A 27,692-nucleotide genomic window follows, 5' to 3' on the forward strand; every position below is an offset into this window, starting at 1 on the left:
TCAGCTACTTGCTAATGTTGCTAGAGTTCTGTGTTAATTCAGCTTGTGAGATTTCAGCTTCTGTGGCTTTCCTGGCAAGGAAAGCTGCAGCATTTTCCCAGCACACTGCTGGCTGCAGGTGTCAGAAGTCTGTAGCTTTCAATACCAGATATGCTCTTCCCTGTGGTGCCTTCTGTACCGCACAGTATTGTTTCTGCTTTGCTTGGAGGTTCTGAAGGCATCTATATATTTTGTCTTCTACAGGAATTGGTAAAGCTCTGCCATGTTATAGAGCTGATTATTTGCCTTGCGCTTCTCCTGTAATGTTTCACTGGTTTCTCTATCCGCTATAGAAAATCCCTTCAGGCAGCCTTTTGCCTGATACATATATCTGATATCCAGATCTGGCTCACAAAATGTGCAGGAAAATGACTTTCATCCTAAGTGGCTGTCACTTTCAACTAAAATAACACCTGTACACTGTCTTAAAAAGAAACTTAGCAATTTTTTTCTTTTGTCATTTCAATCACAGACTTCTTCTCTGAACTGTGCTTTTTCCTCCTTTTCTTCACAAGAGCTTTCTTATTAGGCTTAGTATGCAAGGATGTAGTTAAGTTTCCCTGATGACTTAAACGTGAGCTTCCAGGATTTATGGGCTTTCTTCTGTGATGACTATAAATTGCCCATTGACATGGGAAAGATTCATACGCCTTGAATATGTCTGATTATGTTTAACATCTATGAGGTTGCAGGTAGAGTCACACCACAGTCCCTCTAAGTACAGACCAAATCTCTGGGTAGGCAGATATATACAGTTGCATTAGATTCACAGTAACAGATACATGGCATGACCATCGCTTCGTGTCACAATTAGAAGTAACTCCACAGGTGCAAAATACTCTGATACATTAAAAAGCTGAAGTATTTACCAAGTTGGTCAACGTCATTTATTTCTGCATCCTTCTCTATCAGAGCAGTGACTAATTTATCACATATACACTGACTAAAGTAGTGAGGTTTCACCCTGACTACTTGTTGGGTGCTGTTGGAGTATTAAATGTTTAATTATAATTATATTAAAAAAAAAAAAGAATTCAGTTGAAAAATGAAAATAAGACTTTCTGTCAGTGTAACAAGTACAGTCTGATACCTGACAATTTATCATTTCTGTATGCATTTTCAGCAGGACAAAATATAAGTGGAAGTTGGCTGGCAGGTTTGCTAATCATGCAGAAAGAGTAATAAAATCTAATGTAGGAAATGTTGTATATAGTCTTGGAATGGTAACAAAAATTAAAAACTGAAAACACTGGATTTAAAGAACTCATTTTTCCTGTGTTATCCCTCTACATCCAAGCACCTAGTTAAGATTTCTATGAAAAAGAAAACACTTTGATTTTGATACAGCTCAGCTCTAGTTACCACTTTGACTGGGTCTAATTTTCAGTGTTATTTCCTTCAAAAATCCCATTTTCGCACTCACTGTCATCATAATTTCGTCTTTTCCAAGCACAGAGAGGTTGAAAAAAAAAGTGCTTTACAGAAACCTTATCTATTTGTATTGGAATGATACCAGCAGGGTAGTAAGATTTTGTCTTTTTTCTTCCTAGCCATCTGCCTCTTTCGTTTGGATGGGAGCGAACAGGCAGCAGCAATCAGATTTCTTTTGGTTTTCCTGCATCTAAGCTGTTTGTCTCATGTGTTCCAACTCTATCTTTTGCTGGAGCTTCCTCCACAGCCTTTTTGTCTCCAGCAAGTTACTAGTACTTTCATTATTTTTTTGTCTATGTCCCTCCTTTCTAATTTAACATTAGTAGGGATAAAAAGAGCAATGGAGCAAGGAGGGAGACCCAGTTCTCCCCTGCCATTTGAGATCTCAGTTTTACTGTGCCGCAGTGTGTTTCTCGCACTGAAAACTTACTTGAATTACCTTAAATTACTCTTCTTTACATTTCTTTGCCATTTCAGCTCTTCAGCCCTCCATATTCCAGGCATACCTCCTCTGTTTCTTAAGATCAGTTGGTTTGCTTCTGCAGCTTTCAGTTGAAATCTGATGTTTCAAGCTATGGAAATGTCACCAACTGAATGTGAGGATGATGAGCGCAAAAGGTGATGCCATTTCTCAGTAATCAGCTCCATCATCAGAGCTTTAATTTCTCATAGGCTAATGAACTGCATCTTTAAAAGCATTTTTCATTGTGAATGTGTTCAGAAAAAGATCCATGTTGACATGGAAGCTGCCCTTTAAAACAGAAAAAAAATACCCACCAGAAAATAGGTCAGCACAATGATTTTCTCTCTTGCATGCTTTATGAACTAGGCTATGATTCAAAAGATACTTATCATCATATGAATTGTAAAGCATTTACCAAAGGACCTTATTTGCAGAGCTGTGTTTGAAAAATCTCAATTTGGGCACCGAAAACTGGAGGCACCCAAGAACCATTGGTTGTTTTTTTAAATCTTGGCCTTCCAAACTTTAAAGGACAAAACCACAAACTGCTGTTGCATCGTGGTGCACTGTGTTTTGCTTGGACCTATGCTGGTGTGGGCTGTGTTCCTCAGATCTCACAGGCAGGAATATTTTTCATAAACATCTCCAAAGAAGTTGTTGGCATAAATATGGTCAGTAATTTAGTCAGCAGAATATTCCTCTTGGTGTGATCGTAGAACCACAGAATCATAGAATGGTTTGTCTTGGAAGTGACTTTCAAGATCACCTAATTCCAAACCCCTTGCCATGAGCCAGAACACACTCCACTAGACCAGGTTGCTCAAAGCTTCATCTAACCTGGCCTTCAACATTTCCAGGGATGGGAAAGCCACAGCTTCTCTGAGCAGCCTGTTCCAGTGTCTCACCACTCTCACAGTAAAGAACTTCTTCCTAATGTCTAACCTAAATCTACCGTCTTTCAGATTAAAGCCATTCTGTCACCACATGCCCTTGTAAAAAGTCCTTCTGCAGACTTCTTGTAGGTCCCCTTTAGATATTGTCAGACTGTTACAAGGTCTCCCCTGAGCCTTCTTTTCTCCAGGATGAAAAAGCCAAACCTATATCGAGATCATATAGAATCATAGAATCATAGAATAGTAAGGGTTGGAAAGGACCTTAAGATCATCTAGTTCCAACCCCCCTGCCACGGGCAGGGACACCTTGCACTAAACCATGTGGTCCAAGGCTCTGTCCGACCTGGCCTTGAACACCGCCAGGGATGGAGCATCCACAACCTCCCTGGGCAACCCATTCCAGTGCTTCACCACCCTCATTGTAAAAAACTTCTTCCTTATATCTAATCTAAACTTCCCCTGTTTAAGTTTGAACCCATTACCCCTTGTCCTACCACTACAGTCCCTAATGAAGAGTCCCTCCCCAGCATCCTTATAGACCCCCTTCAGATACTGGAAGACTGCTATGAGGTCTCCACGCAGCCTTCTCTTCTCCAGGCTGAACAGCCCCAGCTCTCTCAGCCTGTCTTCATACGGGAGGTGCTCCAGCCCTCTTATCATCCTCGTGGCCCTCCTCTGGACTCGCTCCAACAGCTCCCTGTCCTTTTTATGTTGAGGACACCAGAACTGTGCACAGTACTCCAAGTGAGGTCTCACGAGAGCAGAGTAGAGGGGCAGGATCACCTCCTTTGACCTGCTGGTCACGCTTCTTTTGATGCAGCCCAGGATACGGTTGGCTTTCTGGGCTGCAATCGCACACTGCCGGCTCATGTTAAGCTTCTCGTCAACCAACACCCCCAAGTCCTTCTCCACAGGGCTGCTCAGAATCCCTTCTCTGCCCAACCTGTAGCAGTGCCTGGGATTGCCCCGACCCAGGTGTAGGACCTTACACTTGGCTTGGTTAAACTTCATAAGGTTGGCATCGGCCCACCTCACAAGCGTGTCAAGGTCCCTCTGGATGGCATCCCTTCCCTCCAGCGTATCAACCGAACCACACAGCTTGGTGTCGTCGGCAAACTTGCTGAGGGCGCACTCAATCCCACTGTCCATGTCGCCGACAAAGATGTTGAACAGGACCGGTCCCAACACCGATCCCTGAGGGACACCACTCGTTACAGGTTTCCGACTGGACATCGAGCCATTTACCACAACTCTTTGCGTGCGGCCATCGAGCCAGTTCTTTATCCACCGAGTGGTCCATCTATCAAATTGATGTCTCTCCAGTTTAGAGACAAGGATGTCATGTGGGACAGTGTCAAATGCTTTGCACAAGTCCAGGTAGATGACGTCAACTGCTCTGCCCCTGTCCATCAGTTCCGTGGCTCCATCATAGAAGGCCACCAAATTGGTCAGGCAGGATTTCCCCTTAGTGAAGCCATGTTGGCTGTCACCAACCACCTCGTCGTTTTTCATGTGCCTTAGCATGTTTTCCGGGAGAAACTGTTCCAAGATTTTGCCAGGCACAGAGGTGAGGCTGACTGGTCTGTAGTTCCCCGGGTCTTCCACCTTCCCCTTCTTGAAAATGGAGGTTATATTACCCTTCTTCCAGTCATCGGGAACTTCACCTGACTGCCAGGATTTTTCGAATATGATGGTCAGTGGTTTAGCAACTTCATTCGCCAGCTCCTTCAGGACCCGTGGATGGATTTCACCAGGTCCCATGGACTTGTGCACGTTCAGGTTCTTAAGATGGTCTCGAACCTGATCCTCTCCTACAGTGGGCCTAAGGTCTTCGTTCTCACAGTCCCTGCATTTGCTTTCCAAAACTTTCATGGTGTGGTCAGAGCATTTGCTAGTGAAGACTGAGGCATAGAAGTCATTAAGAACCTCAGCCTTCTCCAAATCCATGGTAGCCAGTTCTCCTGATAGCTTCCGGAGAGGGCCCACATTGTCCCTAGTCTGTCTTTTATTTGTTACCTATCTATAGAATCCTTTCCTGTTATCTTTTACATCCCTTGCCAAACTTAATTCTAGCTGGGCCTTAGCTTTCCTAAGCTGGTCCCTAGCTTCCCGGGCAATGCTCCTATATTCTCCCCAGGCCGCCTGTCCTTGCTTCCACCTTCTATAAGCTTCTTTTTTCCTTCTAAGTTTCCTCAGCAGCTCCTTGTCCATCCATGGAGGTCTCCTGGCCCTCCTGCTGCACTTTCTTCTAGTCAGGATGCAACAATCCCGAGCACATAGCAGGTGATCCTTGAATGTCGACCAGCAGTCTTGGGCCCTCCTGCCCTGTAGGACTATATCCCATGGAACCTTACTAAGGAGGTTCCTGAAGAGGCCAAAGTCTGCTTTCTTGAAGTCCAGGGCAGTGAGCTTGCTGCATGCTCTTCTCGCTGTCCTGAGGATCTCAAACTCAACCATCTCGTGATCACTACAGCCAAGGCTGCCCTGGAGCATCACATTTCCAACCAGTCCCTCCCTGTTGGTGAGCACGAGGTCCAGCATGGCACCTCTCCTTGTCGGCTCCTCTATTGCTTGAAAGAGGAATTTGTCTTCCAAATGAAGACAATATGATTCACTGTAGCCCACTGAACTACTATCTTACCATTTACAAGGATGAGAGTCATTCAGCACGTTGTCAGATGCGTGCAGGTGAGTTGTGCTCTCATCAAAGTCCTCTGCTAGCTTCTGCTTCTTGTCATACCTTCCAAGGCAGACAGAGCCCAGCTTCCACGATACATGTCAGTGGTCTGGCTGCCCAACCAGTACACAAAAGTAATCAATGGGCACAAATATATTTCCCCATAAGATTAAGGTACTCAAAAAAATGGCTTTAGCTCTTGTATGTTTTTGTAACGCTCCCTTTAATCACTGGCTTTCTTTTCTGGTAATCATAATGCATGGTGTGCTTTGATTGGTTTTGTTATGGGTACAATTTAGAAAATTACTATTAAACATTGAGCAGTGAGTCAAAATGAAGAATTCATTCAGAATTTCAAATGGCATATCTCTCAGGCATCTTCCTGTTCCAAAAAACTGCAACATCCTCCTTGGGCATCTTTTGGGTGAAAATGAAGGCCAGTGTCCTCTCTACATTTAATTCGCATGATCTGCTAGACAGTTATTAAATTTTAGGAAATTTCAGTCTTTTTTTTTTAATGGAAATATTTTTATTCGCAAAGTAGAAATGCTTCTATTTTTTTTTTTTCTTTTAAGGCACTGTAGTATCCATAGGCAAAATTACATTAAAAGAAAAAGATGGTGCAATGACATATGAATGACCAATAGATACTTCAGCTTAAAATCTATTTAATTTATTCTTTTTAATTTTAATAATAAGATAATGCAGTAGCCAACTTATTGACTTCTCTAAATACCACAGGCAAATGCTTGAAATCTCAATAGCTGAACTGAGAAACACTGTCACAGAACTGGAAAAAAGACTTAGCAGTGTTGAAGACGAAGGTAAGTGAATTACACCAGAGTCTTGCTAATTGATTAGAAAACTAATTCTTTTGGGAAGGCCTTAGAGAGATACACATTTTTATTTAGAAATTTAAATTTTCCCTTTTCAAACATGACTATCATAGGTGTGAAGTTGCAAATGTGAAATTAAGGAATGCCGCATGCTACCATGATAGCTTTTTTTGGTTAATTATTGTTGAAACTGTGAACAACATTAATTCATTGAGGTGGTTGATATTCTGGCCACAGTAAGCCCAGTGAAAAATTCCCTTGATTTATATTTTCAAGCTCTTTTGTATGCAGAGATCCTCATTATGAGGATTACTAACTGGAGACTTTTGCCATCTCCAGAAAAAGAAGTGGAAACAGTTTGATAAAATGCTAGCTTTTGCTTGACTTGGCATGAAATAATCTGGGAGATAAAATAATTTGTATTTGTTTTTAAGGTAATGAATGGAAAACCAGATATGAGACACAAGTAGAATTGAACAAACATCTGGAAAGGCAAATTAATATTCTTCAAGACAAGATGGAGCTTATTTGTGGAAATCCAGCAGGTAGAAATGGGTTTTTGTAACTGTTTTTCGATAGAAGTAGTGATTATATGTTGAAATTATATCAATGGAACAAATTTTCTGCTTATTTGTAGACAAATTGTCCACTATTCGCACCTTTGATCAAATGCCTGTGGTGAGTACTATGGCATTTAGTTGGTTAACAACAAATGGCAGTGTAATTGAAGAACTTGTATGATCTTTATCATGACAAAAAATAGCAGCAACCTCGTCTAGAAACCAAAGCAATGAGTTCTGCTCACTTTTTAAAATTGTTTCAGATATGTAGTTGTTTATAAATGTATAAAGTATAGGGTAAAGTAGGAGGTATGTGAGACCTGAATGTTGGGAAGAATCATGTAGTGAAATTTTGAATAAATGGAAAAATGTTAGACCTTGATTAGAAATGTATGGAATCATTTAGTGTTTGACCAGTAAAAAAAGTGCTTTCTTGTTATCAGGTGAAATTTCATGTGTTTCAGTTTGTGCCCATTGCCTCTAGTCCTGTCACTGGTCACCGCTGAGAAGAGCCTGGCTTCCCCTTCTGCATTCCCTCCCATGACATATTTATACACATTGATAAGCCCCGTTGGGCCTTCTCTTTCCCAGGCTGAACAGTCCCAGCTCCCTCAGGCTTTCCTTATCTGTCAGATGCTCCAGTCCCTTAATCATCTTTGTAGCCCAGTTGCTTATGCTTACAGAAGTGTTTCCATGTGACTTTTTTGTGCTTCAGATTCTGAAGATTAATGGGAGCTTACTGAGCCTAGAGGAGGCTGCATGCCCTATAAGTGGGAATGATTATCTGTTGTAAGCAGGGAGTGAATAATTAACTGCTCTTTCTGATCTGATTCATGCCTTTCAGATAGTAAACATTCTTGCTAGTTTTACTACTGTCCTAAAAATCATGGTGTTTTCTAGGTTGGCATAATTTTTATTTTTTTTTTTTTAATTATTATTATTAAAAACCTAATTAAAAAGAGAACAAAATCTTTCCCATTCCACTTTCCTATTTCGCAGAGTTCATTTCACAGCTGGGATTATGTTTGAAGAGAAATCTTGAAGACAGAACATTGATCTAGAAAATTTACAGTAGAGTTGGCTTCAGGCAGTGTTATTCCTGTCCGCCTCTAAAGCACAGACTGGCACACATGCTTACAGTATCAGAAGTGGTTAGTTCCATCCAATTGCTAGTACTCTCTTAACCAATCCAATTACACCTTGCCAAGCATTTCAAGAGTCATTACCAATGAGATAATCTCCTTTACCAGCAGCTGGGCTGCACCAATCCAGTGCATTTCTAATTCCTGCTAAACACTGCCTTGCCTCCTTGCCTGTGAGCTATGGTTCTGAAAGGTTTGATTACTGTTCCCATAAAGGAAAAAGTGTCAGCAAAGCTGAAAGGTTCATACTGCCAGAAGGAGTCTAGAAGACAATTTGGAGAGTCCTAGACTTAATGACACCTAGGGAAGTCTGGAGCCTATGTGCCATGGCAAAGGTTATTCTTCTTCAGTTTTAAGTCCTTCCTTCAGCCTTTCAGCTTAGAGTGAATACAATCTTCTGTTTGTCAGCCTTAGGGTGAAAAAAGTGCTTAGGGATTTAGTGAAATGTTTTCTTGTTATGATTTCTAGGAGATGGAAAGAGGAGAAGAAAATAGATGTATTTTGTGGTCTTTGCTGTTTTTCTTTCACTGAAGCCATCAGAAAAGTCTGTATATTTACAGATATTCTTGGAGAATGTAGAGCTGCTTTTTTCCTTTAAGAGATAAAACATTGGTAAAAAAAATACACAGATAATTTTGTGGTGTTTAAGCATATAGGTTTATCCAAATCCTTTTTATGTTTTTGAGAGTTGTTCAAAGGAGTAGGGGGCAATATTTAGCTTCTCCACAGATGAGAAAAAAGAGCAGATGTGGTGAGTGGGTGTAGGAAAACAAAGAGCTTTGCAGCCAGTCATCAATCTACATTTGCTCAAAGTAAAAATGCTGAGAGTGGGTATATATAAAATCATGTGTGTGTGCTAAATCAAAAGTACACTATGATATTCAGCTTTCAACTTTCAGATGCATATGAATAGGAATGTATTCCTATATAAATAGGAATATATATTTGCTATGCATATTGCATATGAAAATTTCTTCACTGAAAGGGTTGACAAGCACTGGAACAGGCTGCCTAGAGAAGTGGTGCAGTCACCACCCCTGCGGGTATTTACAAGATGTGTAGATGTGCAGTTTAGGGACATGGGCTAGCGGTGGACTTGGCAAGTGCTAGATTAATGGTTGTACTTAATGATCATAACGGCCTTTTGCTACCTAAACTATTCTGTGATTCTATGATTCTGTGATTCTATGAAGCTCTGTGGAAAGATAGCAAAATGCTCATGGCAGGGGGGTTGGAACTAAAGGATCTTAAGGTCCTTTCCAACCCTTACTATTCTATGATTCTATGATTCTTTCAGCAAGATGGTAGAATTTCTATAATATGGCAACAGGAAATGGTAGATTTTGTTTTGAGCAATGTATTTAGAAAATTAAATAATATTTGCAAGTCTTCTTAAGGTATGTTCCTAAGGAAGTTAGAATTATGCAGTTAGAATTATTAGAAGGACCTCCAATAATTTGTGACTTCCTAAGCAATTTCAACTGCATTTAACAGAGGAGATATCTCAAAGATACTAAAGAGATTAATCTCACTCAGCTAGTCATTTAGGGTCCTACCATAGTCAATAGAAGGAAAAAAACTCCATGTGTGTAGAGTAATTCATCCCATTGAGAGATAGGTAGCATAAAATATTTTCTCCATATCAAGCAGTACAGGGAAAATAAAAAAAGATTAGTCATCAGGGACCCTGGCAGTCAGCAAGCTATAAAAACCTGAATGAAAGAGAAGAATACAAATGCAAATTCTGGAGTGATGAACAAGGAAGCACAGAGGATTTTCTGTGTTGATAGATTGCAATAATTGTTGCAGATGGCTTGCACTATTTTTGCTTTAGAATTAGAATCATACTGATGAATGATTCCTTGCTATGAAAACACCTCTAAACCATTTAAATATACAATTATCATTCTGCAGTCCTTATACTGACTTGAGGTAAACCTTTTTTTTTGTTTCAAAAAAACCCATGCAGGTGTCACTTGTCAGTAAATGCAGAACCAATACCTTGAACACACAAATTTTTACAGCCAGGGTTTAGAAAATAATTTTTTGTGTACTGAGGATAGATTAAAAATAACCTAAACAGTGACAAGCACAAGGGAGTTCCAACAGTGAAAACTGTTTAGTCAGTAATTTCCTTTATGTCCCAATGAATAATACAAATGTCATACAGTACTTCAGAAATAATAACAGTACAGAAGGAATGCCTTCTCTCTGAAGTATAACATGATGTGATTTTTACTTGCCTCTTAAACACGTTGCATTCATTTGTTCTCATTTCTTCATGAAATGGGTTTTGGTGAAATACATGCTCTCTGCTAAGTGTAATTTCCCGTATAAGCAGAAAGAAAATTATTCCTTTCTCTGTCACCATTTCTGCAAGAAAGAATCCCTAGATAGCAGCTTTAGTATGCAAATACTGAAAGGCATACTGCAAAATTAGTTCAGAAGAGCATACTCCTGATAGCATTGCCTTAGCAACGCTCTAGTTAAGATTAGCCAAGGAATCAAGGTTGCAGTCATAAATCACCATTTCAGGAATGTCCAGCACCACAGCTGAGAAAATTGTGACATTAAGGGCCAGATACTTGTTTTGCAAAGCTGCCTTTCTGAGAGCACAGTGACTACAGAGCTGAGACCCTCACACAGCCACCTCAGGGTTTTTGCTGTCAGTTTTAAACTCAAAGCAGAACGTGTGGCAGTGTCACACTGGAGAAGGTGTTGGCAAAATGACAGGAGGGGATCTTGGGTTTATGTGAACACATAGCAAAGACTTTGTATTTCAGTAGGTGTTAATAACTGCCTATAGGGAACATCAGCACTTTATAATGGCATAGGAAATGTTGACAGCTCTCCTAGCAAGTGACTGTTAAATGGACCTTGTTCCTCTTGCTGGATGAAGTCACCATTAGCTTCATGGGAAGAAGAAATCTTTTATTCTATCTTTAATGAAACTGAATTTTTGAGTATTTTGGAGTATTTTGGAGAAAGTTCTATAGTCTGGTCTGACTGCCCTCAGCTGTATCCTACCTCCTCACAGACTTCCCCTTCCTCCTTCTTTCATGTGACAAATATTTTGGATGTTTCCAAGAGACCTTTTTGATTTGCATTTCTTATGTTAGTTCCTCCTGATGGCGTCACATAAACTAGCAGACTATTTTACTCAAATCACTTTGTGGTATTCCCAGAGGCAGAATACACTTTGTATTTCAAAGAAAACAATCAGGGAAAACTCTTGCAGTCAGGTGACATTATTATTAACTGGCTGTTTTCAAGAATTCCTTAGCAATTGACTGGGACCCTGGGATATCTTCCAGAAAAAAACGTATAAGGAAGCAATATTCAGCCTTTTTCAGGCCTACCGGGAGAGATACTGAGTGAAACGTTTCAGAGTCAGCAACAACTTTTCTGTCAATCTGAACCACAGCAATGGAGGTATCTGTTTTAACTTCCTCCTCCCCAAGCCAGCAAGTAACCTCTATGAGAGACCACCGACGTAAGGATTTAGGGTAGCAGTGTCCCACGCCTATTACACTGAAGGAGCCTGAACTTTTCAACAAGTCTCCAGGCTGATTTCTTTACCCTGGCCATTGCCAGTGTCTGGTGTGAAGAGGACACGCTGCACGCATGTAGTTCAGCTCTCGGTCTGTTTTCAAATACAAAGATGATGCTAACCACAAGGGGGCACTTGGCATTTAGACAAGTGCAGGAGCCTTCCTTCACCTGTACTGAAGCCCTTCTAGGATCTAGTATATATATATATCTCGAGTGCATATTGCTAAATAACTTGTACGTATAATTTTTGCATTAATATGTGTATAGTGAGTTTATCGATATAAACTTAAAATCAATTTCCATAACGGTGAAACTAAAGCTGTAGTATTGCTTTTTGCTCTTGGTGGGTTTAAAATGATATGTTAAAAGATTCAGCTAAATCAGCTGATGAACGTCAACTTCCAGTGCTGGAGGGAAGGGAGGTTATTTTCTAAACAAAACTTCGTTTGATTTAAAATGTCAAATAGAATGGATTGTGAAGGCTTTTTATGTTCTTGGGGTTTTTTTTCTACAGGACTGACAGATATATTGCTTCTGTTCTAACTCATGGAGAAATTTAAAGAGGATTAGAGCTGAAGCAGGGTGCCATAAGGATCAATAGTCTACATGAGCTGGGCTCTGATGGAAGCAAGTTTGAACTTCCTGATGATTTGTCACCTAGTTTGTTGTGAAATGATTCATAGAAATTGTCACCTCCATTGCCAGTTGTAGCCAGACAAGGAAAAATCCAGAACGAGAGCAACTTATGTGGGTGGCCTTAAAATTCAGCTGCAGTATCATTCTGTATAATTTCATTTTCTGGCAAGTGTTAAGCCAAATATGTAACTTCAGTCAAATGAAAAGGAAATTGTGTGAGAAAAAAAAAAAAGAAGAAGAACTGGAGAATTGGTGTTCCCTTTGTGAAACCCTGGGCTTTGCTCACTGCTGGATGCAAGGCTTACTGTGTCATTGCTCCTAGAGTGAATCTTGCTAAGGCCTGCAAAATTCCATTACATAAAGAAAGTATTCATTTAAAATCCCAGTGTGTTTTTTAGCTTACCAGCTTGCTCAGAGTGGTTTGACATGGACGACTTACTGAAAACTAAGGATCTTAAATTTGGGTTAAGTGCTGTAGTCAGCTTCTGTCTCCTTTTTGGGAATACATTGTTCAGCTATTCAAGGCTTAGTAGAAGAGCCTGTAATAAATCTAACTAAAAAAAAACCAAACCCAACATTTCAATATTCATTTAAACAACTTCTAAAAAGTTTTTTTCCTGAATTTATCTTACTGGTTCATCCTGAAGTTTTGTTGGCAATTTCTTCTTCTGGTGGAGTGCTGCACAGCTGGGAGGGTCCCCTTCCCCCTGGCTTCTCTTGGGCTGTTACTGGTCCTTGCTTCTGAATTGAGGCTTTTCTGCACTCCAAGAACTCTGCTACAAGTCTGTGTTACTGTATGCCTTAAGCTCTGTTTTCTGTAAGCTTTTGCTTTTGTGTTGTTTAAATGTATTAAGCACTAAGCTGATCATACAACCATAAGCATCAAGAATCGAACCTGTTTCAGTGAGGTTTCTTTCTGCTTGCTTCCCACAGAATACAGGAAAGGTAAATCCATCCCTTAATGATTTAGCTGCATTCGTATGCTTGTTCTCTCGCTTCCTGATTTGTATTGCTGTGCAACAGCTAAAGACTTCAGATATATAAGGTCTCAACTAGTTCTTCAATTACTGCCTTGAAAGTGGGTGTGGGAGGCAACTTACAACCAGTCCTGGCTACAGTGAGTCTTTAGAACCTCTCTGAACTTTTTCCATTTAAAATTTTCTTGTGCCTGTTTTTGAAATTGCATTTTATAGCGTTTGGGGACTGGAGAGGTCTTTTAGTTGAGTAGGAACATGTGTGTCACCTAGATTTCTGTAAGAACTTTGGTATTACTGTACTGAGCTCTGCATCATCAATAAGGTGTGTGGACCCAGGAATGGAAGTCAGAAGGCTGAGTTAGCCGCCTGAGTTTCCCAGGTATTAACTGGGAGAAAGGCAGCTAGATTGGGATTCACAACAGAGTGCATAATAAAGATGGAAAATCAGTAGGAAATTGGTAAGAAAGGTCCAAGAATTGTGTCTGCATCCTGCCTATTTTCCAGAAGTAGGCATGACCTTGTAGCCATCCTCACTTGTTCCTTCTCCTTCCATGTAAATTTTGTCTTTCTGACTATTTAACAGTCTGGCTTCAAATAGTATCTCAGCATTAGTTAAGCATGATGCCAAAAGCACTCTCAGGATATGAGAGATGAGAGTTCAAGCTCTTAGGTTAGCAGAGGACTGAAGTTTAACTCATCTAATTTCTTGTTTTGAGACGCCATAAAGGCTTTCAGCAGCAAACTAAGCAGCTTGATTAAGCTTGTGCTTATAGGCAACACAATAGCAACAGCTCAGGTGCCTACCTAAGTTATATGACAAAACCACATCTGAAGATTGTAAGACATTGCACAGATTGCTTTATTAGCATTAGGATGATACATTCTGCCTGAAGTGCAATTTAGACTCTAGTCCCTTTGTGATTTTGAGCTTCACTTCCCAATCTGTAAATTGGGAGTAATTTATACTTGCTTATTTCACAGCAGAATTGTAAGCATAGGTACATTACAAATTATGAGGCACTCAGATACTATAGGGGTGGTAACTGTATAGTTTAGTCACATTATCAACCTATTTCTGTCTACTTACTCGTAGAAGAAGTGTAGTGCATTGTTTGCTTCCTTGCAGTTGGATATTATCCCTGCTCCAGAGCTGAATGAATGACTTGGCATCTGCACTGGACCAGCTGCATTGGCAGCAAAAAATAAACAGCACTTCTGAAAAGATTAAATGAAAAATGATCTTAAAGTGATTTACTTTGTAGGTGAAAGAAGTCAAAGAAATTAGGTGAGTACCACCACTGAGGAGGTACCAGATCACTTTATTGTGAGTAATGGCTGCAACACCAAGTCTTGCTGTCTCATCTAACACTGATAGGCAATCTAGTGAGGAAGTAAATAGTGGGCTGTGGATTTACATAGAAAAAATCTGGAGAGCAGCATAAACTTCTGTATTTATTGTATTTAAGCTTACTGTGGTGGTACAGAATATGTTGTAGGTGCAGAATATGTTGTACAAAATATGCTGTCACATGGTTATAAGCTTTAATGTGCAGTCAGGTCAAGAAGGCAAAAAAATTGGTTTCCTGCCTTCACAGTGCTGAGGCCTTCTTTATCTGTCTTGTTTAATTCTGTACAGACACTGATGTTGTAATGAAATAGCACATGACCCTAGTGGAATTTAGCCAAATCTCCTCTTTAATTGGCAGCTTACTTTTTCTCCTTGAATTGGCCAATGTTGACTGTATTGAATGTAGGAGCCTTCTGTACTAGGACAAAGATTTCATCTGCATCCAAGGTACTTCTGCTTTAATTAGAAAAAAAAAAAACAACCCACAAAACAAAAAAACCCCAATTCTTTTCATGTCTCCAGAGTGTCTGTTGTAGCAGATTAAAGTTAATAACAGTTCAGTCATGTGTGAAACATTGTTGAAAGATAGAGCTCTTCTGTATCTCTCTCTTCTTTTCTTTTTTTTTTTTTTTTTTAACAGTGGGAGGGGTTATTCTCTCTTGGCAACATGAGAGATTTTTTTGCCATGCCTTTTGCCATGCTTCTGAAAAATCTTGACGTTAAAGGAAATCATTCCTAGGGAAATCTCAGTAACAGCTAGCAATGTGTTGTACAGAAAGTTCTGAAAAAGAATAAAAGATGCAATGATCTGCAGATGCTAGAAAAGAGAAGACCGAAGATTTCAAATGAGCAGATGTAAGAGGCAGGTGTATATGTTTGGTGGCTATCTGTTAGAAACCATTGGTAAAGTACACGTTGGTAAACCATGTGTAAAGTATCACTTTACACATCGAGAAAACAGAACATCTTGATGATGTCCAAAGTCAAGGATATAAGTTACGGACCTGAGATGAAAATGCTCTTATAAGAATGAGATAATCTTTTGTGTAATGACAACTGGCATTCGCAAGTTCACTTGGGAACAGGCCAAAGAAGACTCTGCTAGGCTGGATGGATGCCCAAAAAAGTGGAATCTGAACTGGTCTGGCCAAGGTACTGGCGGATGTAACAATGAAATGAAGGTCACAGAATCATAGAATTGTTGAGGTTGGAAGGGACCTCTAGGAGTTGCCTTGTCCAACTGCACTGCTCAAGCAGGGCCACCTAGAGCCAGTTGCCCAGGATCACATCTAAATGGTTCACTAACATCTCTAATGAGGAAGACTCCACAACTTTCCTGGGCAGCCTATTCCAGTGCTCAGTCACTCTCACAGTAAAAAAGCATTTCCTGATGTTCAGAGGGAACCTCTTGTGTTTCAGCTTATGTCCTCATGTCCTGTCACTGGGCATCACGCTTTGCACTCTCCCTCCCAGTACTTATGTACATTAATAAGCCTCCCCCCAAGCCTTCTCTTCTTGAGCCTGAACAGTCTTAGCTCTCTCAGCCTTTCCTCACCTCAGATCACCTCAGGAGAGGTGATCCAGTGTATTAATCATCCATGTGGCCCTTCACTGGACTATCTCTAGGAGCTCCATGCCTCTCTTGTACTGGGGAGCCCAGAACTGGACACAGCACTCCAGGTGTGGCCTCACCAGGGCTGAGCAGAGGGGATGGATCACCTCCCTTGAGTTGCTGGCAGTACTTTGCCTATTGCAGCCCAGGATACCATCTGGCTTCTTTGCAACAAGGACACATTTCTGGCTCACGTTCAGCTTGTCCACCAGAACCCTCAGGTCCCTTTCTACCATGCTGCTTTCCAGCTAGGCAGCCTCCAGCATATATCAGTTCATGGGTAGGACTTTGTGTAGGACAAGTGTAGGACTTTGGACTTCTTGCTTGGTGTCATGAGGTTCCTGTTGGCTCATTTCTCCAGTCTGTTGAGGTCCCTCTGGACAGCAACACCAGCCGCTGGCACATCAGCCACTCCTTCTGGTTTGGTGTCATCTGTAACCTTCCTGAGGCAACACTGTGCCACATCATCCCAATCATTAATGAAGATGTTAAACAGGACCAGACCCAGTATTTATCCTCTAAGGCTTAAATTAGGTTTGGGATTTTTAACCATTAGTGATCATTCATAAACTTTCTGAGAAATAGATCATATATTGATACTGACTGGCCTTCTGGATCTGAGGTTTGCATGATAAATATAGGTAAAAATCTAAATATTCCCACGAAGAAAAAAAAAGGGGGGGGGAAATAAATATTTGGAGAATCATATTAGGTTACTTTCCGTGTTTACCAGGAAGGTCTGGTGTGCAAAGCATTAAGGTTGGGAGAAGAAATAACTGATTATTAAGGAAATGGTCAGGTAAACAGTACAGAAATTGAAAGGACTCAGCTATTCCATCTAGGGAGACGCTGGAGTTAGTTAGAAATAAAAAAAAACCCCAAAATTCTGAAACAGATGCTTACTTTACACAGTGGGCCTAAGCAGACAAATGGAAGACTCTGACTAGCTTGAAATGTAATAACATTGATAATGAAATCATGAAGGGATAACAAGCATTAAAGGTATGCACTTGGCAGGAAAGATCAAACCAGAAACAGATGTGGTATGTAGGAGATGTGAGAGGTTTTTACATTAATGTTGTGTGATCTTTCTTCATCATCTGTTTGGATTAATTCATCTTGAGGTTGGGTAGGAAACCAAATTTTAGTCACAATAATATTGGCAAATAATATTGAAAGATATATTGAAACAGTATGACTCAAATACTAGGACACCAATATTTTCTTTTCTATACACAGATGTCTACCTCTTGGCTAGATCTTTAATTCATTATACAGGCAGTGCAAGTCTCATTAGTCCAATCAGCTGAGTATAGAGATTTGTATCTAGATTTCTCTAAGTAGGCATCTTCAGTGGAATAGTTGTGTAAATGAAGAGATTTGCAGATGTTTCAGTGCAGAGTAGCTCATTGTTGTGCCAGAAGGACATGTGTCTCCTGTAATCCGTGTGTCATATCTGCCGCACATGAATGTCTTCAGCCCTCTAAGGCATCTCAGATGACAACTGAGTTGAACTATTTAGCTGCTCAGCTGAATGAATTGCTGCGCATCATTGTATTGACTGTGACTCTTAGTAGGAGATTAGTTCACATATGGACACTCAAATGTAGATATCCTCACTTCAGACTGAATTCGATCCATATAGTCAAATATAGATATAAATATAAAATTTGCATGGATTAATTTGCATATATTATTAGAATACTTCCCAAAATTATATCATATGTAAATAAAGACTGGAAAACAAGAGCTAGTAATAATGGTGAGGCACAGATCTCTGTGGTGTGATACTTAATACATTTTATCAGAAAATATTGGATAAATAGGAAAGAATGCTTTAGATTTTGAAAACCTAGAAGAGCATTGCAGAAAACCCAGTCAAAAACCCTGTCAGATGAAGTGATCATTTGTTTTAAATTAAAAATAATGCCTAATCTTTCAGTTAAGGCAGAAACAATAAAATGCAGGACAAAGGAAGGAACAGGTAATGTCAGCAAGTGCTTGGAAGAAGAAATGGCAGTAACCAAAACTTAAGGAAAACTGAAAGAGCTAGATATGCTTAAATTTTACAGAAATGAGTTATCTGTACCTTAGGATTCTGAAAATACTGATTTTTTCTACATCACTGATTTGATAGCAAGTGCTTTTAATAAAGCTGTGAATGATGGCATTGTGTGCATTGAAGAAAAGCAATTTTTTTTTTTTTTTTTTTTTTTTTAGTTTTGTTTGTTTGTTTGTTTGTTTTTTTTTTAAGATAAGGAAAGAGAGGAATAATTGTTACAAAATGAGAAGCAGTTTCCTGTGTTAGAAATGGAGGAGGACCTGCTTGGGCATGTGTTCTACTTCCACTACACAGCAAGCACAGAGCTGTCCAGTCCAGTAACCAAAAATGGACTCTTACTCTACCTCATCCCAATTGTAGACAAGGTAGATGTCTACACACTTAAGACAGTATTTTGAACCCACAAAATACTGCTTTATAGCCAAGTTTTTATGGGTTAACTTTGACATCCCATATGCCTCTTCAGCCAGCCCAGCAGCTCTCTTGACAAGTTGTTTGAAAATGGACGTGCAGGTGACATCTGAAATCTTTCTGCTACTAAAAAGGAGCCATCAGAGTGAACTTCGGTTAAAAGTAAGGAGCATTTCTGGCTGGTCACCACAAGATAACTTTGCTAATCTCTCAAGGAGCAGCAGTGTGGAAAAACATATCTATATAATTTAACACAGTGGAAATGTGTAGTGCGTAACTGATAATTGTAGCATATGGTAAATTGCTTTTGCCTCTGCAGTGTGCCAGCCAGAACTATGTAAACAAAAAGTGTACCAGAAGCAAATAAAATGACAAATATCATAAAGCTTGAAGAATAAGGACTATGGTGATAATATCTTTATACAGAATGGAAATATTTGTAATACATTGTTTTATTTACTATAACCTCAGGGTTCCTTAAAGGAGGTTCTTAAACAACTAGTAAAAAAGAAGAAAAGTCTCCAGAATGAGCTAAAAGACTATGAACTTAGACTGGAACAAGAAGCAAAGGTTTGTAATCACTTTATGCCTCTAATCTATAAAAGCCATAGAACATAAGTTCTCTGACAAACAGACAGTGTGTGTGGAACACAAAATAGTATAGTTCCACAAAATATGTCACTGCAAAAAAAGCTCTGCTGTATATTTGTTTCTTCCTGTATGATTCAATTTCTAAAACATTTTGCTTCTTGTATCTCTTCTTATAATTGTAGGTTTACCACAAAGCTAATGATGAGCGGCGCATGTACCTCTCAGAGATCTTACAGGTAAGAAAAATGTGTGACTCAGTAACTTAAAAATCATTATGCTGTCTTAATATAGCAACAGTATCTGTTAACACCATAAGGTCAAAGGCTTTTATCACTTCATATCTGCCAAATCCATTACAAAAGCTTCTGGTTGCTTAGTCTGGAGATGAGAAGGCTCAGAGGGAACCTTATCACTCTCTACAACTTCCTGAAAGGAGACTGGAGAGATGAAGTGGCTGGTCTCTTTTCCCAAGCAACAAGTGACAGAACAAGAGGTAGCGGTCTCAAGCTGTGCCAGGGGAGGACATTATGGAAAAATTCTTCACGGAGAGGGTGATCAAGCATTGGAACAGGCTGCCCAGGGCAGTGGTGGAATCACTGGCCCTGGAAGTGTTCAAAAACTGTGTAGATGAGGCCCTCAGTGACATGGTTTAGTGGTGGACTTGAAAATCCTAGGGTAAAGGTTGGACTTGATAATCATGAGGTTTTTTACAACCTAGTTGAGTCTATGATTCTATGATTAAAAAAAAAAAAAAAGCTAGAAATTGAAAGATTGCTACAGTTTATTTAATTTTTAATACTTTTTTGCTTTCGTATCAACTGGAGTTTCGTTGTTCCCAAAGATAATCAAAGTGCCCTTAATTGTGAAAGCTAAAGCAATTTTCTGGTACTTGCTTGCCCATCAATTAATCACAAGACTGCTAAACATCACAAGTTTAATGTTTCAGTTGAAAAGAACAGAACCAAATTATTAGGAGTAATGACACCTACCTTAAATAGCGATTCCTCTTTATCATATTTTGATTTTTTTTCTTTTGAAGACAAACTAGCCAGCCAGCTCAGACTGACAATACAGCACGTATTATAAATTTGTAAGATAAGGGATAAGATACCTTGTTTTGGTGAAATCAGAGGTTAAATTTTATTACTGCAAATTATGTAATACATAAAAGTCGATAATAGAAACTGGAGGAACCTGTAAAGGAACCTGTAAAGATTTCTAGTACTTCTTACTCTGAAAGTGCTCTTAATTCCTGAATAATACAAAAGAAGTAGTTTGAGTGTGATACTCAAGAATGACTGTCACTGCATCCCTGTCATAGCTAACTGAGGTGAAAGGCTGTAATTAGCAGTGTTTCCATGTGTTTGCACAGTGGGCAATTGATTCTTTTATGTTGTTCATTGCTGCTTGTGGAAATCTGAAAGAATTGCTTAAACTAACTTTCCAGTATGAAACCAAGAAAAAGCTAAGGAAACACCCAGCATAACTGTTAATATCTTTACATTAACAGTAAAACTGGCTGTCAGAGGAAGGTAAGAAATAAAAGATTTTTAAGTAGTTCCTGTTCTCAATGTTTTAATCATTCAAAAGTACAACTAAGTGACTATAAGTTGTTGGCTTTTTTCTCATTCAGGGACGTATGTTAGAAATATAATGCTTCTTCACTGAAAATGTGGAGTTGCAGGCAGTATGACAAAAATATGCTAATTGAAATTATGTATTCTCTGATCATCCAGATTAATAAATAATGGTATTTTTGCACAGCAGAGGATTGTGGCATGTGTTCAATTCCCCAAATCAGCAAGGTATCAGTATAATATGTGCTTAAAGTATTTTATGGCAGTAAGACTGTAGTTGGTCAAAATTAGTTTGGAAATATTTTACATCCTTAACTGTGATTGTGGTTAGAATATAACTTGTTTTGTAAAAATTTGGCTATTGCAGACCACAGCTACACTTAAAATTGTTGAAAAGCAAAAAGCAGATGCTTTGACTGGCAAGGGAGACAACCAGATACTGAGGTAAATTTCCTTTATATTCACTCTGTTTCCTGATTTATTATTTTTTGCTAAAAGTAATATGTTTTGATTATCACAACTTTCTGTTCTTGGTAAATATCACTGAGCATAATCCTACTGACTAGATATTAATATAATTTTTTCTACTGCTTTTTAATCAGTTTTGTTTAATACTGAGTATGTTGCAATATTGAAAGTACATATATTTAAGTGGCCTTTTTGAAATCTTACAATATCTCTGATGTTCTTTCAACCTGTGTTAAAAATGGTTTTTTTTTTTTCCTATATTACTGCAGAGTTGGGAGCAACAAGTATACCCTTTAGTCCATTAAGAGTAATTAAATTAAATAAATGTCTTGCTTGGTCCTTTTTAGCCAATGGAGATTTTAGAGCTTTTTGTGGTTGGTAATGTGGGTGATTTTAGATGACAACTTATAAAGGGTTCATTGTTTAACAGATTTCTGTTTAGTAATATGGGTTAGAAATAAAATTTAAAAAGAGCCCACCTGTTCTGAGCTATATAAAAATAAAATGAATTTCTGATTGTAGTGTGTCTGAGTAAGCTTGAAATTGAAGATTTATTTTTTAACTGTACTGAAAATGTTAAGAATATAAAGCACAAAGAATAGAGAGAATCACATGAAAAGTGTCTTAGACCTAGTATCCTGCCTCCAATGGCCAGAAGTAGATGGCTACAAAAGTGTGTAAGCAGGCAGATATAACATTTGCTTTTGGAACTCTCCCAAATGTTTTGTATTTGGAGACTTCCTGAGCTGGTATGGTCTCAGTGTATTTAGTATCTCACACTAAGTACACTTCCATGAATCCACTTACCTATATTATTAAAATGAGCATGCACAATATATATTGGGAACATCTGAAAATGTAATGAGTAAATTATAAGCATGAAATTGTGTAGACATATTTGCTTACCAGCTTTATCCTTTCATTCTGTGTAAGTAGAGAATCACAGGATTTTATAAATTGGAACCATGGATCTTCATGCTCCAGGGGAGGATATTAGTAGAATATGAATTATTGTAGTACAATATGAATTGAAGTCTATAACTGAATTTCTCAATACGGAAAAAGCACTGTATGGGTCTGAGGTATCCCATATATAGCCAGTGTGTTGCTTCTGGGCCCAGTGGTGTCCAACACAGTTCATGTGGAGAAGGCCAGGAAGCTAGAACTAGGAGAATTGAATGTCTCTTTTGGCAGATCATTAGCCAGATATTGAGATTTGCTGAGGGTTAGCAATGAGCTGTGATTACGTTGTGGTTTTTTTATAATTTATTTTAGTAGACCATTACTTACCCTGAAATCATATGACGGTGTTTCTATAATTTCCTTTGTATCAAAGAAAAGAAAATAAAGCGTCCTGTAATTGATGGTCTCAGAAGTGCATATTGTGACAAAATATCCCCTTTCAACCCATTTTCTCTCAGTGGATTTTTTTTTTTGCCTTAACTTTTCAAAATACTTTATCCACTGAATGGAATTGTTCATCTTCTAAATTGTCCTTAGTAGCAAAGCATTGGCTTTGCAGTCCAGTTTGGAAAGCATTGTCTTTTACAACCAGCAACTTAGAACTTTCAGGTCAGACTTTGGTCATAGTTAATAACATGAAGATAAAAATGGGTATTTGGCATAGTTTGTATTTCAAGGAAATACTAGAACGTAAGTAGGCAGCCCTTGATCATCACAAGGTTAACACAGTCATCGTTATATTATTCCTTTTTAATTATGTCTTGATTTACAGCCTGAAGTTTGTTCATTCAAGCTGACATTTATGAGAAATAATTTAATTCAAATAAGAGAAGAGTTGCATGATTGAAAATAAACATATTCTTGAGAATAATTTGAAAATTTTCTGTCCAGAGTTCTTATCTCACTTATGTTGGCTTTTCAGAAAATGCCTGTCTTCATTGGCTTTCAAACCATACTAAGAAATTATGATTGTTTTAGCTAATATACAGGTATGGAAAACCCAACCTGTATATTAAAGCAACACTGAAACACTTTTGTGTAGTAATTGTAAACACTAATTGTTGATGCATTCAGTTTGCTGGTCATCCAAATGTAGAAGCCAAGTGCTATAGAGGTGCTTTTTATGGTATTCCACAGGACAGGAAGAAGATAGGCTAGCTGACAATTGGGAAAAACATGGTGGTTTTGATGACTCATGTCTGATGCAGTCTGAGCAGCCAATATAATGTCATTCTGAGCCCCTACTGTTATACTGAGGCATACAGCAGGCTGATTAGGTCAGTTTGAACATCGCACTGGCTGCAGCTGCCTGGCTTCAATGTCCCTAAGTCCAGTTGGTTTTGAGTGGAACGAGGTTATGCTGCCTGCAGAATTCCACACAAACATATGCTGTCTGTTTGGTCCAGCTCTACAGTGGTCTATGGATTAATGAAATAATTATTTGTTTACATATTTATTTATATTTATTTATCTAAAATCATTATAGTTTATAATGATTTTGAGTAATCAATTGATTTGAATTTAAATAAATCAGTTGATTATTGAGCAGACTGGGGTCTTGGGTTCTGATCATTCAAGCTCTGAGTAGAAGTAGTTCCATGTCCCTTTGAGGGCAGCTTTTCCTTCAAGACCATGACTGCTTATAAGAGCTGGAACAAATGATGTGTCAGTCTCAAGAAGACTAGCGAGCCCTAGGGACAACTTTGTTGTCTGTTTGCCCAGAAATTTGAAACTTGCACAGACCATTTCATCACAGCTTCTACTACACAACAAAATATTTCTCTGGCTATAATCAGGAATATAATGATGTGATGTTGTAATGTATTTTCCTTCAGAATGCCTTTACTTAAGAAGGACATTGAAACCCTGTATATTGTCGTTAGAGCATGCAAAGTGCTGTCTGTCCACTGTAGTGATGAACAGGGAGAGAAACAAATGTACATTGCATAGGAGCAGAGATGCATGCTGCTTGATCATGAGAATGACCCTTTCTGGAGACTTGTTTACATTCCCACTGATTTCTCTTAGAAGATCAAGATGAAAATAGCTCTAGTAGGTTTCATGTAGATGGTGTATGTATCTGTCATGAGTACCCCTTCAGAAGTCTTCTGGCAGCATTTCCTATGTAAGTTCATGGGCTCAAAAGCATGGGCCTTGAGAGTGGAATACCTGCAGAGAACTGTAACTACACCTACGTGAAGTGTTTTTGCATTTCCTAGTGGGGATTATGTAGCTGATGAAAATGTCTCCTTAGCCAGTTATCATTCTCTTTGTGCAAATGTTTAGTATTCTGTTCATGTTCTTCAATTGCCATCATTTAGGTAACGGAAGTAGTCGGGAATGATGAGATGAAGATTGAGTTTGTATGCAGAATAATTAGATGCTCTGCTAGCCTGCAAACCCAGAAATATACTTGGTTTTTCCTCTCTCTCAGATTTATTAATTCATAATAATAATCAGTTATGCAAGTATAAAAAGCATGCAAATTTCTAGCAGTTAAAACTTACAGGGAATGTGACACTTGATGACTAACTTCACCCATTTTATTTCAGAGGGAGATACAGTGTTCCAGGGAACCTGAAGACGGTTAATCCTCAAAAAGGATCGATTAAAAAGACTGTAGGAGTGAAGCAGCTTCCAAAACTAAAGCACTGATTTAATGTTAATGCCAAGAACTTCCAATCACATTTTTAAAAATTTAATTTCACTGAAAGTTTCTAGATTGAAAATGAATGTATTTATGCCTTATTATAATACCAAACCCAGATTGGCATGTCTTCCCGGCAGCCTTAATGTGTTTCTTCCACTTGCCATCTTGGTTCTGGTGATCTCTTTCCATTCTGGTGATTCTGTGTGTCAGGAATTTATTATCTTTATACACTAGGTAGGTCCTTAAACTCTTTGACTGCACAGCAACCCTTGAAAACAAACAAGCCTGTAACATTTTTGACCTCAACAAAGAAGAAGAAAAAGGCAGACTGACGTAACCTGAAGTATTATCTCACCATCCAAAACAGTAATTTCATATAAAATTCCATCCAAGGGCATCACCGTTCAGTATAGGCAGCAAACAGAGCCTCTCAAGTAGTCCGATGACGGTAGAGCTGAACATACTTTCATTTGGCTTTTAAAAAGGCTAACAGCATAATTTACTATCCAGCTTGATTTCTTACATGATACCACACAGTAGAGTCCCTTTACAGTACAAAGTTGGTTTATATTCCTTGAGATTTCTTCTGTAGCAGAGAAAGCAAAACACCTCCAAATGTAACTTTTTTAAAGCTATCTTGACACAGACCCCATGTTGACCACCACTTTCTGTCTGCACGATATAGAAGCACAGCACCATTTCCAGCTACTTCAGGCACTAGTAATGAGTATATATGGAAGAAAAACTGAGCACTTTTTATTCAGGATTCCTCAGAGCCTACATTGTGGAGGGGTTGTTTCTTTTAAACAGTATATACACATTATGTTTCCTGATACTGGTATGTTGCTGTTTGAAATTCGAACTCTTATATGAAACTTTGTATCCACAGTCTGGGTTCCATGAAAACCTCTATGTATTCTTCAGTGTCGCTGATATGTGTATTTTTATGGTCCAAAATAGTGACAGTCCTTAAAGTCATCTCTTGAACGAAAGTAGAACTACTTCGTATTTTCGTTCTTAAGTATGCATTTGTTGTTGCAGTTTCATTACCTACATTTTAGTCATTAAACTTCAGTAGAATTTTTTTAAGTGGCAACAGGAAAAATGTTTTGGTAATGAATCTTCAAGCTTCTGGGTTACATCTTAAAAGCTCTAGGCAGAGCAAATGGTTTAGAAGTGCTTGACTGCCTTTTAATATTTTTAAAAACATCTCTAGCTCTTTGCAGTATCTAATAAAAGCTTTTTGCTTCTTTAAGAGCAGTACTAATAGTCCTTATTACTGGCAGCATTAAAGTGGGGCTGTAATTAAATACATACAAAAAGATCACTGGTGTCATTCTAAAATGGAGAGAGAAAAGACCTCTGGTATTGTACAGCATGTTCTGTGTGGAAACCCCATTGTTTTTTTCTCTTCCATAGTATGAGATTTATTATAGATATTTTTTATGTTGCCATGATGCACCTGGTGCCATTCTTTCATAAGCAGTGTGGTCTGCCCAGCCAGTTTTTTCCTCACAGTCACAGTTGAAAGCATAGCACAGCTGATGAGGTTTGCATTGATCTGTTCCTGCTTTTCACATGGAAAAATTCCAAATTTTAATTGTGCTGGCATTTGTCATTGTGGAGAAGGAGAAGGGAAAAAATCATCATAATGGTCCTACTGGCATAGAAGACAAGGGACATCTGCAGTAGTGAAGAATACCCAATTCTTGGATTCGTGCAGCAGACATTTACTGCTACTGTCTCTGAACCAAATGTTAGTCAATGCCCTCAAGCCTGGCCCCACAGCACCTCAAACTAACTGGGAGCATTGCATAAATATGACAGAATGACATTTTTCACAGCGGGAGACTTGGATGCTTCCCTCGTGGGTAGTCCTCACTGGGGACTTAAAAAGACACTTTTTTTTGAAGTCTAAAAGAGACATCTATTGATACAGTTTGGTACAGTAATGACCTGAGGAGGGGAGCAGACCATGTGCTACTTAGTCCCTGATTCAGCTTGCCAGGAGCAATTGCAGGATTTGAAACTCAGTAGTATAATAATTAATCCCTCAAACATGTGTTTGACCATTCTAATTGTGTATCCAGCTGTAATGTTTGCTGTACAAAATGGTTATAGTTCTGCACTCTTATGCTTTGAATTACTTGCATTTCATTTTCCTTCTGCCTTTCTGAAAATAAGGGCACCCTGATAACTTTGATGTTATCATAAGTTTGGTTACTGAAGTTTCTTTGAAACAGCAAAAAGGTAGTTTTTGATTTCAGAAGTGTTGTGTTATTTCTTTGGACCTGAATAAAACTTTTAGAGTGCTAGCTTTCCTAAACCATGTTGGAATTTTTGGTTTTGTTTGGTGGTTTTGGATGGATGAGTGTTTTGGAATTCCTGGATTTATCTTGCATGGACTTTTCTCACTATTATTATGCTGTATGAAATGGGTTTTGATTACATTTGCAGCAATGAATGGTTACATGTCTTTAAACAATATCTTCTATACAAATATTTTAGCACATTTAGGAGTAATAAATCCGTGAAAGCAGAGTACATACTATTGGTTTAGGCATAGAAGGCTAAATCACAGAGCTAGGTTTATTTAAAGTAGAGATGGGAGTGTAGCAATGTCTGTTTTTTCCCTGATTTCATGACATGATCTTTTGTAATGTTGCTAACCATTGTATGGTAAATTCTGTCTCCTCTAGAGCCTCTGTGCATCATATTCTATGCTGGCCAAACTTCTTCCTGCAGCACAGAATGTGTTTGGGATTCCAGGTATATTGGTTGCTGGTTGTAGTGTGTAGGTGCCT

General features: G+C 38.7%; 1 protein-coding gene across 1 annotated transcript in view; it reads left to right on the plus strand.

Moving 5' to 3' along the window:
* The window catches only part of LOC115604373 (coiled-coil domain-containing protein 169-like), a 30,163-nt gene extending 2,949 nt beyond the window's left edge, over positions 1-27,214 (plus strand). The window contains exons 2-8 of the mRNA XM_030477419.1: positions 6,245-6,327; positions 6,774-6,884; positions 6,977-7,017; positions 19,111-19,209; positions 19,413-19,466; positions 21,175-21,251; positions 24,791-27,214. Of these exons, the coding sequence (XP_030333279.1) occupies positions 6,245-6,327; positions 6,774-6,884; positions 6,977-7,017; positions 19,111-19,209; positions 19,413-19,466; positions 21,175-21,251; positions 24,791-24,893 (568 nt within the window). The 3' untranslated portion in view covers positions 24,894-27,214. The remainder of the gene's footprint in view (positions 1-6,244; positions 6,328-6,773; positions 6,885-6,976; positions 7,018-19,110; positions 19,210-19,412; positions 19,467-21,174; positions 21,252-24,790) is intronic.
* Positions 27,215-27,692: the final 478 nt, after the last annotated feature.

The sequence above is a fragment of the Strigops habroptila genome, chromosome 2, assembly GCF_004027225.2.
Source record: "Strigops habroptila isolate Jane chromosome 2, bStrHab1.2.pri, whole genome shotgun sequence".
NCBI lineage: Eukaryota > Metazoa > Chordata > Aves > Psittaciformes > Psittacidae > Strigops > Strigops habroptila.